Raw genomic sequence first — 16,307 nt, forward strand, 5'->3', positions numbered from 1 at the left:
AAATTGCATGATGCAAAATCCTAATAGATCTTTCTCATTTAGACAGATTCGTTTTTCTACATTGATCCTACATTAATCCTTCTGAAACTACATGGAGTGGCACTACTTTAATGGGCAGGGATGTAGTAAACCATAAACAGTTGCTTGTTGCCTTGGAGCCATGTCTATCATGGAAAACCAGACTATAAAAACATGCAAAAATAAACTTGGAAAAAATTGGTTTAAAAAAGTGTTATAAAGACAGCAAAAAAACAGAGACTTGCTGAAGCAGGAACCAGTGTGACAGACCACAGTAGTGAGCAGGCACTTACACATTGTTTACCACCTGCACTAAAGAAAGTGAGCTGATGGTGAGGCAGCCAACAACACTGCTTTTGGCAGTAAACCAAGGCTCGTTCACTATAGAGAACCTGTAAGAGGAAGGTAATATTGTTAGGAAATAGTGAGATGTAAGCTGCTAGTGGTATTTGCCCTGAGGGAACTGTCTATAGGAGCAGGCAGGGAGTGGTCAGAACATTGAGGCTGCAAAGCACCCAGCCAGTGAAAGTGTGCCTAGGAATGTGTATGGGCTTGGGATCGGTCCCACCCCATCATTGAAAACCATTGCAAAAATGGGATCAAATGCAATACATGCAAAATAAAAGCAGCCATTTTGCACTTCTATTGGGATCTAGCTAAATGGCGTCGGGGGCTCTACATTCTTTTTTTTATATGTAGCAAATCCAGCAATCGCAATAATGGCCTACCAAAGCATTTTTTCTAGGTCAACAACCAGCAAAGTGGAGAATTAGCAATTTTCAGACCCTTCCTTTTTGTTGAAGCTGTATGCTGAGAGCAAAATGTTGCTGTTTTCACTTGAGTTAGATGCTAGTTTGAGCCTACCTAAGATCTATGTAGAGATTGTTCACACATCCTTACTAATTGCCCATCATTCTTTTTAATATTTGTATTAGAATTATTTCGTTTTTTTGGCAAGGTTGTCCATTTTTTTTCAACTTTTAGAAAATGATATACCGTAGTACGTAGCAACATAAAGTGTGACTAGCTGCTAATGTTGGTCTGATGCTCCCTGGAGATGCTTCTTCCGGCAGATACTTTCCACAGGAAAGATTAGAGGATCACACAGAGAAGGCACGGGTGCTCCGCTGCAGCTGGCCCGGTCTGCAACCTGGTCCAGTTCAGAGAATATCTTAATATTAATGAGAGACATTTACATGCAAATGGAAATCCTTTACATAGTCAATTGTTATTCGGTTCACCCGACTTACGTGTGGCTCAAATGACAGAGCAGGATGCATAGGTTTGGTTGGAAGATTTTGTCTTTATAGCATTTTATTGAACTTTCTGTACCAATTTCACGGTGTAATTATTCAAACGTGTCAAGTGATATTTTTTGCCACTGTTAAGTTTTTGTTGAATGCTGTAGCAGACATGTGCATTATTGCATATGTCTAGTTTTAACAGTCTTTGGCAACTTGTTTTTAAGGATCCACCCATGGCAGTGACCCTCGGGCTTCGAATGGAAGAAATGATTTTCAACCTTGCAGATACGCACTTATTCTTTAATGACTTGGAGGTAAGCATTGTTCATATTTCACAGTTGCACTGTGGCATACAGCAATTTGTAATATCAGCTTCGTGCATCCCTTACTGCGTTATGGATCCATTTTTCTAAGGGTACTCAAACCAACTGCGAAAAGCGTACATTTGGATGCCTGCATTTTTTGGGAGGCTAAATACTAGCTGGTGGCGCAGAGCGACAGCATATTACCCAGCGGCTCAGCACCGTGTTGAAATCTCTTCAAAAATAGGTGTTACTTTTAAGTCACTGCACGATGGCGTTTGTTCCCTTTTAATGTGCACTGGGAAAGATTCATCCGTTCTGAACACCCAAAAGACTCGAATCTCCTCTCGAAGTTTTTTATTTCAAAAATCGTTTGCAACTGATTTCAAATAATTCCTTACGTTTCTGGCATGCAATGCAGAACACGATTTCTCCTCATTCATTTTACTTGAATGTTCTTGGCATTCAGCGGTAGTAATTGCCACATGGTATTATGTGAAAAGGTATTTTTAAAATTGGAAAATTTAAAAAGACTTCTTTAGAAAGAGTGCTCGGAGAATGCTTTGAGCTGTTTTTCTAATTCAAACTGTCGTGTCCGTGCTGCACACGCGTGCGCGCAGGGACTGTCAGGCGAGGGAAGTCGTGGGAGTGAAGTGAGTGTTTAGGGTGTGTGCTTGTATGTATGAATGTGTGTGTTTGTGAGTGAGTGTCTGTGTGGGAGAGGAGGGGTAATGTGTATGCTGGGGAAGGAAGGGAGCGTGGAAGCGGGTAAAACTGTGTTTGCGTGTTCGTTGGTGAGGTTTAGCGGAAGGAAATGCGTTGGGCTGGGAAAGGTGGCAGCGGGGTATGATAGGTGTATCATTGAAATCGCACCAGGAATAGAGACAGTGGGGGTGGAATCGCCTTCCCTGGGGGCGGGGGAAGTCCGAATTTCAGCATTTATTTTAAAGCCAAATCGGACGAAGATAAATCAGTCTTAAAATGCAGGAATTTCACATAGAACCCCTCCACATTGATGATACTCAAGAAACAAGAGTTGGCACAAGGGTGCATCACTCTGTTTTCCTCAAAACCGCAATTGCAAACTGATTGTTTTGTAATATGGTTATTCTTAAGGAAGTTGCAGTTACTCTTACTTCTCAAACTGACAGTTTTAGAAAAGAATAATAAATGCTTTTGCATCCATACTTGACCGTCTATTTTGAAACACCCCTTCATTTCCGCTGTTGGTCTACGGTACGAGTTTACTTCTGTTTCACCTTCTAAAACTAGACTGAGCGGCCGTTCAGGAAAGACCTTCAGCAAAATGGAGGAGTGATGGCTGGAAGGTCTTGAATGAATCATAATAGAATTGCATTGAACTGAGAAACCATCCAGACCATTGATATTTATAATATAGAAAACCATATGCAAATCATGCATTGGTCCAATGCCGAAAGGTGAGTCGCGCTTGAAAGGCTAGATCGCATCTCTTCTGCACCAGCTGCCGCAGATATGCCTTTGCCTCATATCACATCTTGAATGAGGTGTAGCTTGGGTCTCTAACCAATCCAAGTTTGGAGACCCCCATCAGGGCCACTCAGGGTAACTTTTGCAAAACTGAGGAGTGATTGAGGGGAGGTTCAGATTCATGCAAAACTACAGACTTTTGTGGCAGATTGACACAACATATGACCCTGATACATAGTTTCAACCTTTTTTTAAATTGCCAGGGTGATTTTGGTAGGAGTTCCTATGGAGAATGGGGCTTTATCTACAACTGTAAATGGTGTTCGTATCTTGAAACAGACTGAGCAAAGGGTATATCATGATGGGTTCAACTATGAAGCTGCCGGAGCTATTAGTCTACTACGGTTATATATACCCCACAGGATAGGAGATCTTTCTCTTATCCAACTGAAATGTAATCTACTAGACTTGTTAACACTGCAGGAACTATGGCTCGATCTACACCAGAAAAGAGATGTCCTCACTACAGGCTAAGCCAAAGTTAAGGTTAACAATTCGGCATCAGGATTCTACTGGTCTCCCTTTGAATTCGCTAATCTCAATTTTATCCCTGCGATATAGTGCCTGGTATGCTTTTCCTCATTCAGAGGCTCTACTTCCCAGTTCTCTATTTGTAATCCACCAGAGGTTATAGTGCCTACCTTACTTTCTTTATGTTTCAAGGGATTTGGTGCCAATTGTACCCTTCAGGAATAGAGTGCCCAGCCCGACCAAAGAATATAGTGCCTGGCTCACTGTTCATCAGCTCCAGGACTTCGTTGTGTCTGGTTTCCAGCCTTCCATGCCTCTCTGTTCTCTCAGGGCAAAACACATTGTTAGCCATTAAAACTTTCCCAGGAACTATTACGCTCTCAGTCAGCATAGTCTAATCCAGTCTCTGCTCTGTCTCAGAGTTCTGGCTGGTGTGCTCTCCATTCCTGTGGCTCCATGGTGACTGGCTGACTGCTTCTCCCCTTTCTCCATCTATCTCCCACCTTCTATAGGCATCACCCCTCACAGACCAAACTTCTCTGGCCAACACCGGTTTGTTTCTGCTTTCGGTTGTGGGGGGTGTTGGGATGCGCTCTGGTGGATAATTGTCTCATATGCACCAGGTGTCGCACACAGACCAAACTTGTCTCATATGCACCAGGTCTCATATCTCACACCAGGTGTCGCACACAGACCAAATTGTCTCATATGCACCAGGTGCCCCTCACAGACCAAACTTCTCTGGCCAACACCGGTTTGTTTCTGCTTTCGGTTGTGGGAGGTGTTGGGATGCGCTCTGGTGGATAATTGTCTCATATGCACCAGGTGTCGCACATCTGTAGCATCCTGGGACTTCACTCGCCTTAGCTGCCATATTAAGTTCAAGTGGAAGTCCTGCCTTACTCGCTCTACTCCACTCTGGCTTTTTACAGCTCCTTTGAGATTTCCCTGGGGCAGGGCGGGCTGTCGTCACATCATCCGTGCTATAGCCTTCTCAGAGTGGGGTCTCCCTGCAGGGGTCTCTGCTGAAATGTAGTATGATGCATGGCTGAATCACATGTTGCACAATTTCCTGCCTATTTTCCCAGTCTGTGGGTCTGTTTCAAATCTCTGTGTGGTTGCCTTCTCATATATGGCATACCTCATGACTGAAGGGTTCTCGGCAGAGCTTCTTGGCATTATCTTATGATCTTTGGTTTTAAGATTGCAGAATGGCTCCCAGCGACCTGTTACTCCCATCCTGTACACCTTCCAGATAGCGTAAAGCTCTGGCAATGAGGACCTGGTAGGTCAGTTTTCTTGGGTCACAGAGTATCCTCATACTACAGGCATCCCTCCAGACAATTGTACCAACAAAAGAAATCTGTTTCCCCGCCCCAATAATTTATTTATTCATTATGTACCTTACAGAAATGGTAAAACACAATACAATAATTCAAATGTACAAAGTGATACTTATTCACATACAATCTGTAGTCTAATCTTTAAATGAATAACAGAGAAGGCCAGAAGTCAAGGAGTAAAGTAATGGAAAGCCAGCTAAACAAATAAATAAAAGAGTAACATTACAAAAATAAAGTAAAGTAAGAACCCTACAATACGACTAAATGACTAAGCATAAAGATCATTAAATGCACCCCAAATCCTCGCATATTTATCAAGGTTTTTTTTAATGAAACTCTAATCCTCTTATAGCAGGTGTGATTCTTAAAGGACTTAGACTTTCTGCCTGGTGGGACTTTGCGTTGTGTTCCGTTTTGTTGCACGGGTTGGGACAACATTTTAATATTCGACTGCCAGTGAATTATTTTTCACAATTTTTCAGATTGCAAAATAAAGGCCTTCTCTTGCTACCTGTTTCTTTTTCTGAGATAAAATACCAGACAATTCTGTTTATCTCTCCATGATGTCTGTAATCACCACATATTTTGTACACCTCTGCCTTTCTGTGCGTGTAAGTATATGGCAAAGCTGAAGGCTTCTTAGAAGTTTGTGGTCGTTATGAAAGGTGTACATTGCTCACACTCTTGAGGACTATTTGTGAGGTATGGTATGCCAGAGGTCTGGGGGTTACCACGAACATCCCCATTCAGCTCCCAGGGCCCAACAACCCTCCCCCAGTAACAAACGGAGGACTCTGCCAAGGGGACGTTAGAACTGTTGTTTCTTACAAAAACTGACAGGGATCATACAGGACATTCAAAAATCTCCAGAGTCTCTGCTCCCAAACCCATGTCAGGCCTTTTTGTTGCAAAGAAACATCACAACATGGGCCCTTCCCCCAAAAAACCTATCCCGCTTTCTGGTTGGGTGATCAGAGTGGTATACCGTATAGATTGCCGCTAGGAATTTTGGCCCTCTCATGTCAGGTGGCTGCCAGACCCATCCCCACGAAATTATCTATTACATTGTTGCGGGGTCGCAGGATTACCATTGGCCCTTGCCCCCTGCCATCCACTCCTGGATTTCTGTCTCCTGGATTTCTGTCCCCAGCTCTGTTCTCTGCACTTTGTGCACCTCTTCAAGGTGATGAGAATGACTGTGTTCCCAATGTATCTGTTCGCAGTACCACTTTTGCCTGTGAGAGTGCCCTCAATGATGCAACATTGTTAACTTGTTCATGTTTCATTTAATGTCTGTATTGCTGAGAACTGTTAGTCTTCTCACCATGTGTAAATAACCATTGTCTAGCACGACCGCATCACATGGTAGAGGACCACGAAATCGAGCTCTTCTGGTGTGCAATTTGAGGATTTATTCTGTTTTTCTGCCGCTGGCCCTTTGTCGTTTTACGTTTCGAATGTGTTGCTGGTCTCTGACCTTGGCTGTGAGCCCTGGCCTTCCTGTTTTGTGCAGCCTGGTTCTGCTTTCTCTCGTCCTGCGGCGTATGGCCTTATGTGATCCTCGTTATACTTGTACTATGATTTCTACACATCTATATCGTGCTATGTTTCCTATAGGTTAGTCGTATTTGGTTCTGCCAGGCTCCTTATGTGATCCTGTAGTTCCATAGGGTTAGTTGCCATAAACATCTGCGTTTAGCTAATGAGAAAAATAATAAAAGCTTTGACAGTATTTATATGCATCTGTCCTCGATCTACAGAACTGTGTAAGCATGTTCTTTCTGTATACGAGTGTGTGTTCATGTAACTCCGTGCGTGGCTGCAAGTCTACTTCGTGACAAAAGTGGCTAAGTCATGGTGTCACTAATGACGTCGGCTCAGTGGTTTCTCTGTATTAGTCAATGCAATCCATAAAGGCATTTGAGTCCATGACCAATGTTGAAGCACCTGCATCGTTAAAGACATTCACTGGATAAGGTTTGAAAGGCTGTCTGAGAGAATATCTTTCTGTATGTGTCAGTCACTGGTCCTACCGAGGGCTGTCCGACTAATGTGTGACTTTGTGAATTTTTGACTCTTTGGGCCGTCATGTTCATCGGGGTGAGGGAGGGCATTCCACAGACCCTCTCTTCAGCACACTTTATTAACATGCCAGGTTTCATCCCAAATTTCTAATTTCTAAATTTCCAATGGGTGTCTGGAGGTTACGTTTTCCCAAGACCTCAATTTGGAAGTCATGAGAGTGCTAATATCTTGCCATGCCCCACCAGAAACTCCCCAAAACCCATCAACATTTTCCAATTAATCTTCGCTTTCGTAAACAGGAGGTCTTTATTCATCCCTATTGGAAAGATATGATGATGCTAGAAAGAAGCTTTCAAGGCACTGCCTCAGAGTAAAAGACATATATTATTGGGCCCCTCTTATAACCCACAAGAAATCTGTGCATGCACCCCTCCCTTTCGTCAGTACAGTAAAGCCATCTTGGACACCAATGCGTGGCATAGTGAATCAATGGACAACTTCATCTTTCAAGACAAAAGAGCTTTTACATCTATGCGGTTCCACAGTGTTGTCGGAAAATAAGAACTTTTGCACCCAGCCTTTGTGCTGTTTGTTCAAAACTGCAACTTTCATCTGCATTCAAAACTTTAATATTCATTGAGAATCGCTGGTTAACTGGAGTAGCCACATCTAACCAATATAAATGGATTATGTAGAACTCATTTCAATTGTAGCCGTTAACAGATGGCCTCAAAAACACACTAATTTGAAGACAGTTGACGGTTTTTATTGTTTCAAGAGTGAAAGGGCTCGCTAAGTGCCACCCCCCTGCCTCTCGCTTTCCCTCCCTCTCAATGTGGGCAGTTAATTCCCTAGCCCAGGTGCCCCTTAACCCAAGGCTTCTCACTACAGATTGGTAACCCCTACTATCTAAAAACTGTCTGACTGGGCATGCCAGCCTAAAGGCAAATACCTTCTCTCCCTAACTCCCACTGCAAACAATCTAGGTGTTCCCCAACAATAGTGTACTGTAAGGATAGCTGCCTTTCAGACATAGGTCCCACTTTGTCTCTTCCTTCCACACCCTCCTGTTCCTTTTTGTCTCTCTCCCTTTTCTGCTTCTACTCTCTCCAACCTACCGCTCCACACACCGACTCTCCTTTCTCTCCCTGGCACTTCCTATTCTATCCCTGCAATGTTCCCCTTTCTCCTCCTTTCTATTGTCTATATCCAGACTCCGATGTTACCCTCTGTTCAACTATGCTCCCCTCTTCATGCTTCTGCTAGTTCCCTCTCTACACTAATTCTACTACTTCTCCCCTCTCCACAAAAATACTACTCCGCCTGCACCGTCTACAGCCACCCTCCTTTCACTCTTTCAAGACATCTTATCATCCTACTCTCTCTCACACCCTTTCAACGAATCCACACCCCAGTAACACTATCTCTCACCAACCAATACCTCACCTTGCACACTCCTTCAGCAATTCCCCTCCACACTCTTCTCAACTGTCCTTTTTTCCATCTGGTCTGTTGGTCCTCCTTCTGCGACATCACTCCAAAACCCAGCGTTTCCTGCTTCCTCTCCTCCTTTTTATCCTCTGGCAGGAAATCTAGGGGGAACTACAAACAAATGCAAACAGCACTTCAGGGATAATAACAACACTTCAGGGATAATAGCACTTGCCAGGCCGAGGGTACCATAACAAACTCGGGGGGGGGGGGGGTCAACATGACGGGTCTGCCCAGTTAAAAGATGGTGTGCACCCATTATCCAGGACAGTCCTCCGAGCTATGGACCGTCTGCAAATAGTACATACCACATTAGGCACAAATGGAGCAGGGGCGGGGGCGGATCAAGAGCCACTATTCAAACCAGTGACTATCCAAACCCGTGTGTCCCTGATAAACCATTCCAGAACCAAATTACATCCAAAGCATGCATATAAAAGTGGGTAGACCGACCAAACTTGAGTTTGGAGACTAGTTGAAAATGCAGAGGTGTAGGGCTAAGTGAAGCAAGAGAGGGAACAAACAGGGCAAGGATGGAGTTAAAGAAGGGCAATCCCTGGACAGGAAGAAACGAGGAATGGGCAGAGTCTGAGGTCGGACGGAGCAATTCAAATGGGAGGAGTTTGGAATAGAGCAGAGGAGAGAGGAAGGGGGGGGCACAGATGGAGGCAGAGCATGGTTGGAGACACAGGAAGGTGATGGAAGTGAACTGTACAATTTCAGAATAGAGTAAAACTGGCGCTAAGCCAGGGAGGTCCAAATGCTGAATGGGGTGCTGAGAGGTAGAAAACAGGACCAGTAGAGCCAGATCTGGAGTGCAGCCAGGACCCAAATGCTTGTTATGTTAGGTTATGTTACTTGGCATTTATATAGCGCCTTATGTATCATTGGTATGACTTCAAAGCGCTGGTAGGTCGAACACCCTCGGGAACCGTAGTTCAAGTCAGTAGAGAGAAAGAGTGTCGTATGGTGCGTGGGTGCACTGGATATGTGTGCAGATGATGTGGTTGTTGGATGATAGCTGCTTTATAGCGATAGGTGTGGTGCTGATGAAATCAGTTGGATGTGTTCAGTCTGGTGGGTGGACACCCAGACTGGGTTCTGGCTGCGTTAGGCCTGAGGAGACGCCTAAGCTAGCCGGAATGTGCTCAGCTAGCTGCGTTTTATTAGGGTGATGAGGTGTTCGTGGGGTCGTGTTCATATGAGAACAGCTAGGCCGAATTATCATGGTATAGCTGTGTTCTAGTTGAATGATGGTGTGTAGAAGAGAGTAAGCATAGTGGTGTGAAATGGTGGATATCAGTACAAGTGCCTGAGACCGGGCATGTGAGCAGAACGGTGGGGACGTACATAGCGACATATATATATAGTGACAGGATGGATAGGGGAGTTGAGATCATAGTAGACCTGGCCCTAGATACTGCAACTGGGCCCTGGACTCCACTGGAGATTAGTATTTGTTTCTGAGCACCTTGCTCTCCTCAGTTTTTTCTTTGACCCTCATTTGCTTTCTATGGAGAAGCATCCTTGTTTGGTTGTATCCTTGCACTTGTTTTGTGGCATCCTTGCACCAATCCATGTGTTTTTGTACTGAATAAAGCCTTTTAAAAAGCAAATATATGTCGTCTCAGGTCCTCTCTTGGTCCCTCAGTCTCTGGCAGCTGTTTCGAAAACAAAATTGATTACATGCATGCCATCAAAGGTTCACACAAGGCAGTCACATGTGGCCCGCGATACCTCTTCTTGAAATGCTTAAAGGTAAAAAGTGAATGCTATTCTTCGACTGCACACTCATTTCATCGCCTTATAGCTAGAATTTCTGGGAAAAACTCTTAGTAGTGGAGAGAAGGCAAATCTGCTGTGTCTCTCGTGAATAGATTTTTCTTGTGAAGGCAAATCTTGATGTACAGTGCCATCTACTGGTTTAGATCCGAACATACTGCACAACCAATATGCAGATAAAGATTATACTATACTTGTTTTGGCTGAGTTTTTTGAGAAGCCACATTTTAGCATCTACATAGAAATCATGCAGAAGTACAGGTAGCATCCCCAGGTGATTATCTGGCGAGTGTAGTGCTTTGGCTTTTGCTGATGATAAAGATGTGGTACCTACTGCCTAAAATCACTGTTTCGGGACAACCAGTGTTGTAATAAAAAATGAGTCGCCTTGTGAGATCTACTGAGGGCCAACCCCAAGCTCCTTGAAGAAGCGTATTCTGCTCCACAGGCACTCGGGCGCGACCAGCCGCCACTCATCACTAGCGATTATAATGTTAATTTGTAAAAATACACAAGGCAATTGTTTCAAGGCACTCAAGGAGGGAGGGAACAAGGGAGAAAAAGTCATTCAGAGCCCTTGAGTTTCTGAACGATAACCAGTCTGCCAGGCAGAGTAAGTGCATATAGTACAATTAAGAGTGTAGATAGCAACAAATAGGTCGAACAACTATTCTGATGTTTTTCCAAGAACATAGAGGTGCCAACATGCGGGAGGGGAGACAGGGAGGAAAGGAAAGACAATCTTCAATGCATGGTACGTTCAGATCGTGCAAGTGCACAGATGGTACAGAAGAGGGAGGGAGTGGAGGATAAGTTCAGAAGGGGGGGATATCAGGATGCACCCAATTGGTCACAAACACTGTGCTCTCCTTTTTGCGTACCACGTTAGCCCTATGCCCATTCATTGATCATCTACTGCAACACTGGTACCCACGGTTTGCTCAGTGCTGCCCTTTGTACACCCCGGAGCCACCTAATGCCTGTGCCGTTAAAAGTGGCCATTTGTGTAGGTTGTGTCATGTTGGTTTGCATTAAAGATGATGAATTTACTGCCGTGCTCTCCCATTCATTGTCCAACTCGTGGATGGTTCTATAAAGATTAGGCACTTTTCCTACTACTTGACACAACTGTGATCTACTTAGTTAATTCCTGTAGTTCACCCTAAATATAAACAATGTGTAAACATTGGACATGATAGAAACATGTGGTGGTGTTTTCTTTTCCTAGGAATGCGACCAGGTGCACATAGATGACGTGTCCTCTGATGACAATGGGCAGGATTTGAGGTAAGAGATCTCGTCACACATTCTGCAACCTCCTGGCCATGCTTTACATTTAGAACTCCCTCAGCCATGATCTAAACAATACTCCTTTGCATGCTTTATCCTTTTCTTAGCACCTACAGTTTTGCGACAGATGGCTTCCACGCGGCGGCCAGCAGCGCAAACCTTTGTTTGCCAACCGGTGTAAGGGGAGGAGTAGACTGGATGAGGAAGCTGGCGTTCCGGTATCGACGAGTAAAAGAACTATACAATACGTACAAGAACAACGTTGGAGGTATGCTTCGAAATAGCAATGCATATGTGAAAACATAACTCAAGCATCCCATTTCATGTTTTTGAACAGTTGTAAACATCATATGTCCGCAATCCAACAGTCTGGATCTTTGCATTAAGTTCATTGTTTGAGGGGGGACAATCTTTCCATGCATTTTATAGCTAACAACTAAGTGTTTTCTCTTTGATATGACTTAATGCTACCTGCGTGGTTGATGTTAAAAAGTTTTAACGTTTGACCTAAGTGCCTGGCAGCTGTTTATTTATGCAACACAACACTGCATGGTTGTCACGGGTGGTTAAGTAACCTGAGATTTGTTTTGCATTCATTAACATTCAGAGAATCTTGAAAATTAAATACAGATTGTATACATCATGTCTATCCCATATATTGGCTAAGGAAACACATGGCAGGATTTTGTTGCAAACTGTGGCATGTTTTGCATTGGAAAATTATGTTTAAGGGACTGATGAATTGAAAAAAAAAACCCTCAAACATCCCTTTATCTTATGCAGCTCACTTGGAGACCCAAAAAATATAGGTGCTAAGGAAAATAAGAGAGCTGTCCCTTAAAGAACCATGCCGACATTCATGGGAGAGTGCTGTAATCTAAGGACCATTATTACACTCCTGTGAGTTGGTGCTAAGTGAGCAGGCCTGGTGGGTTTGCGCGTAGCTCCCTGTGCAGATATTCCAATATGTTAGCATCACCTCTGCACAATTAAATGTCTCTTTTAGGTTAACACAAGGGCCATTATAGGCTGTACTTTTATCAGTGTTTACGTTATTTATCCAACTAATTTTATGTGTATGTGTTAAGTCATTGACTCAATTGAAATCCTAAAGAACCACACATTTGTGGGAGCTCATAAAGGCGCAGTTTGGTCCATAAAGCTCAGCACCAGTGAACAGGGGACATAAAAAAACAAGTGCTTTTTCAATAGGATACACGAGATCATGCGTGCCCATAAAATTCTCCCTGGAGACCTCTTTCTTGCCTCATTGCCAGCCGCCAGGGCCTAGTGTCCACCATCCTGGAGGTGGTCTTAGAGCTTCAGCTCTTTGCAGGAAGTGTAACACGCCTACGCACACATCTGACATCTTCCGCTGTTGTCCCCAGAAAATCACCAGGAAATATCTCTTTAAATAAATTGTATAGACGTGATCCTTGGATAAAATGAACATTGCCCTATACGTGACATTTCTATCAGTACTGCCTTTAACGGCAGTATACGGTTTTATTTTAAGGAATCCCATTGCATTTCTGAATGTGTACTTCTTGGCTGCATCGTTTTGCGCATCTAGCGATTGCATCTTTACTTTGCTTTGCTGCACTCAAGTCTCACAGTATATGTAGCCATAATTATGAACAAATAATCTGGATACTCAAGTGAGTAATGCCCCTGTCCTTCATTCTGCTTTCTGGGGTTCTGTACCCGTCTTCACCAGTAAATTATGTGCAAACCGTTGGAGAGCTCCACATTTGCCCTTGCATAATTGACCCCTGAACATGGGCGTTATCGTTCGGTTTGGTAGTAAAGACATAAAACTGCACTGCTTGTTCATGTTAATTGGCATCTGTACTGTGCCCATTTGCCACTGCTGTGTCCTCGTCCTGCTGTCGGAATCACCTCGAGCGTTGTATGCAGATGCAGCTTTGGAATGGCGGGCATTTGGACTGTCTCATGGGGTGGTGTTTAGCTGTCCTATGCGAGGGCGGGTCATCGTGGCTCTGCGTTCTTTTCCCTGTCTGAGGCACGCTGGCATAGCAGCAAGACGCAATAGATGCCTCATTGAAATTACCTCTACAGAGTTGCCTCACTCACTCATTTGCTTGCATGCGTCACGGTGGCACACGCAGAGACAATTAAAAGGGAAGCAAATCAAACAATACCACTTTACGAAACTGAGCTTAAAAGCTAACCGGTTTTAACACCTTCAGGATGTGTGTGTACCGATTGATTGATATCATTCATACATGTATCCTTCATAAACATCATACAGGAAGCTGTAGCCTCTTTGGCTTTGTAGGCACCCAGTGAAGAGGACTGTGTGCCACCTTTTGGTCACATGTTCTGGTACTAGAAGGCCCAACTTGGATTCTTACATCTTTCCAGATTAAATAGCATTAGTGCGATTAAGTTGGATAGTAACTTAAGCAACAATAGATAATGCTTCTTGTTTTGTGCACTATACATTATTGAAATTCGTATATGCCGTGATAATTTAATGTCATTGTGGCTACAATATATGACAGAATACATAGGTCATTAAATCGCTGGAAAAACAGCGTGTATGATAAATAACGCAACATCCATAACGTTTACATAAACAAAGTTTAGACATTTACATCGTATATCGTTTCCCTATTATGTGGTGCCCCCCAGTGGACATTTATAGCATAACTAGACGGTCTAACAAAATAAAGAAATGTGTTTTCCCAAACCCATTGTTAAATGTATCTAATGTATTAATAATTGTTTTATTATTTACGGGGTCAAATGATAATAAAACAAATATTTTGTATACTCTATTGTTTAAATATATGTTTTTCCACTGATGGGACATATGACCGAATGAGCAAGATTTGTTGGTGCAAATATCTGAATTATGCACTTTAGTGTAAAGCAAATTCTCACGTTATCCGTGTGCTAGTGGCTCATTGTTAATCATTGCAGACAATGCCGTATTGTTCTCTACTTCGTGAAAAAGTGTGGCGAGCTTAAACTTACCCTTAATATAGGGAAAACTAAATTTGTGGTAGAGTTGAAGACTGTGTGCTTGAGTAGGTTACATTTTATGATTATTTGGGGGTTCGATTTAATGAGAACGGGTGCTTGTCCTGCTAAATTGATAGAGCTTGCACCAACTTGTACAAATGTTGTGTGGGGATATTGAGTTTTTATAAATGACATGGCAGGAGAGCCACTTATCCCGCAGTTGAGCTATACAGGAAACGAGCTTATCATTTCATTACATCTGGGGTTATGTAAGCAACCCAGATATAGCTAATGCAGAAAACTAATTTCTTAAGAAGTTGTAACTGCTATCTCGTGGGTCACCATATCCACTTATGCTTTATTTAGCGCTGGTTGCCTAGTTAATGGTGAAACCGGCTGTGTGTTAGCTAAGGCTGTGGTGCAACCCAGTTTTGGAGTTACACCGAGATGCTATTGTGCACCTGCTCAGTTTGGCGAAGAGGGAAGAGCCTACAGCGCGCTATCATGTGAAGAAAACCCTGACCACAAAGAACGAACAAGATCTCTGGTGGCATCCAGAGTCTGTCAACAAAGCAGACTTAAACAGGGTTAAGAAAGCCGTCATTTCACAGATAGATTAACTATGGTTACCAATTGCCAAAAAACTGAAGCTGGCAAAGAAATATCCTGAAAGGAAGTTCGACTTTGGCTTTGAAAAAGTGCCTAAACTATATTGAACACTCGTATGCACGGGCATTATATTTAGACTTCTGGATGGGCACGGTGAGACTGGCCTTGTATACACAATTTTGGGGCAGTGGTTGTATAGATATATGCCTGTTGTGTAGTTTGGATATAGAGATTGTGAACCATTTCCTGTTTTTTTGCACAATCCTTAAAGTCTTGAGGTCTTTTTATTTGAAACCCATTATGAGGGTGACCAGCGTGGTGACCATCAGCGATGCAATGACTCTTCTGGTTTGCACTCGGGATCAGTCTGTTGTCATTTTAGTAGCCAAATGTATTAATCGGGTTTGGCTTAAGAGGCCCAAGAAATGATGTTGTTTCATTGTGTCCGCCTGGTTCACTGTTTTCAACCCGATACTGCTTTTGTGTTAACTTAACAAACTTACATGTGTACAGGGTTGCAAGTCCCCCCCCCCTCCCCCTGACTAAGATATATCTTGAAGTAACCAAAGTGCTGCGAGTTACCTCTCGCTGTGCTATGCATGGCATATCTCTGCGTGGCAGCTGGTTATATTGAATACTACGGCCAGTGGCGTAACACAAGATGTGGGGGGCCCCCCTGCGAGCTATGCTGAGGGCCCCCCCCAACTCGGCAACAAATCATGGGCCGCGCCACACTCGGGGCCAGCCTAGATTACCACGCTTGCACAATACGCACTAACATGCTGCTGAAGGGGTATGCCACACACTGCACTAGGAGAAAGATATACATATGTATTTTAATGCAATATACAGCACACTTTCTGAGAAACATTTGCTAAAAAGCCAGTGTTTTCTATTGTTTTGTAGAGTAACAAGAATCCAATACATGCAAGTCACCAACAATGCACATGAACATTAATTAATTAATGCTTTGCTATTAAAAATGCCATGCCACAATGAAAACATGTCCAACTGGCTGCACAATGTAGACCAGTGTAAACACATAATAACATTACAGTAAAGCATGCTAGGCCAAATTAAGACATACCTAGACTGGTTGCACCAAAATGCCAGTTGAAGCAATAAGACTCATCAAGAAGAGAGCACACATTCAAGCCTGCGTCTCTGCAGCCTCTAACAACACAGCCACACTCTTTAAAATCTGAAAGGAACTGGCTAATCCTGTTGCAGTCTCT

At 43.4% G+C, this 16,307-nt stretch overlaps 1 protein-coding gene across 9 annotated transcripts in view; it reads left to right on the plus strand.

The window, feature by feature from the left end:
• The window catches only part of EYA4 (EYA transcriptional coactivator and phosphatase 4), an 818,352-nt gene that overhangs the window by 778,468 nt on the left and 23,577 nt on the right, over positions 1-16,307 (plus strand). For all 9 annotated transcript variants that reach the window (XM_069607662.1, XM_069607666.1, XM_069607661.1 and 6 more), the window contains 3 exons: positions 1,487-1,576; positions 11,414-11,472; positions 11,583-11,743. In XM_069607662.1, coding sequence (XP_069463763.1) covers positions 1,487-1,576; positions 11,414-11,472; positions 11,583-11,743 — 310 coding nt within the window. The remainder of the gene's footprint in view (positions 1-1,486; positions 1,577-11,413; positions 11,473-11,582; positions 11,744-16,307) is intronic.

Source organism: Ambystoma mexicanum, chromosome 4q (genome assembly GCF_040938575.1).
Source record: "Ambystoma mexicanum isolate Mex_15411 chromosome 4q, UKY_AmexF1_1, whole genome shotgun sequence".
In the NCBI taxonomy this organism is placed as follows: Eukaryota; Metazoa; Chordata; class Amphibia; order Caudata; family Ambystomatidae; genus Ambystoma; species Ambystoma mexicanum.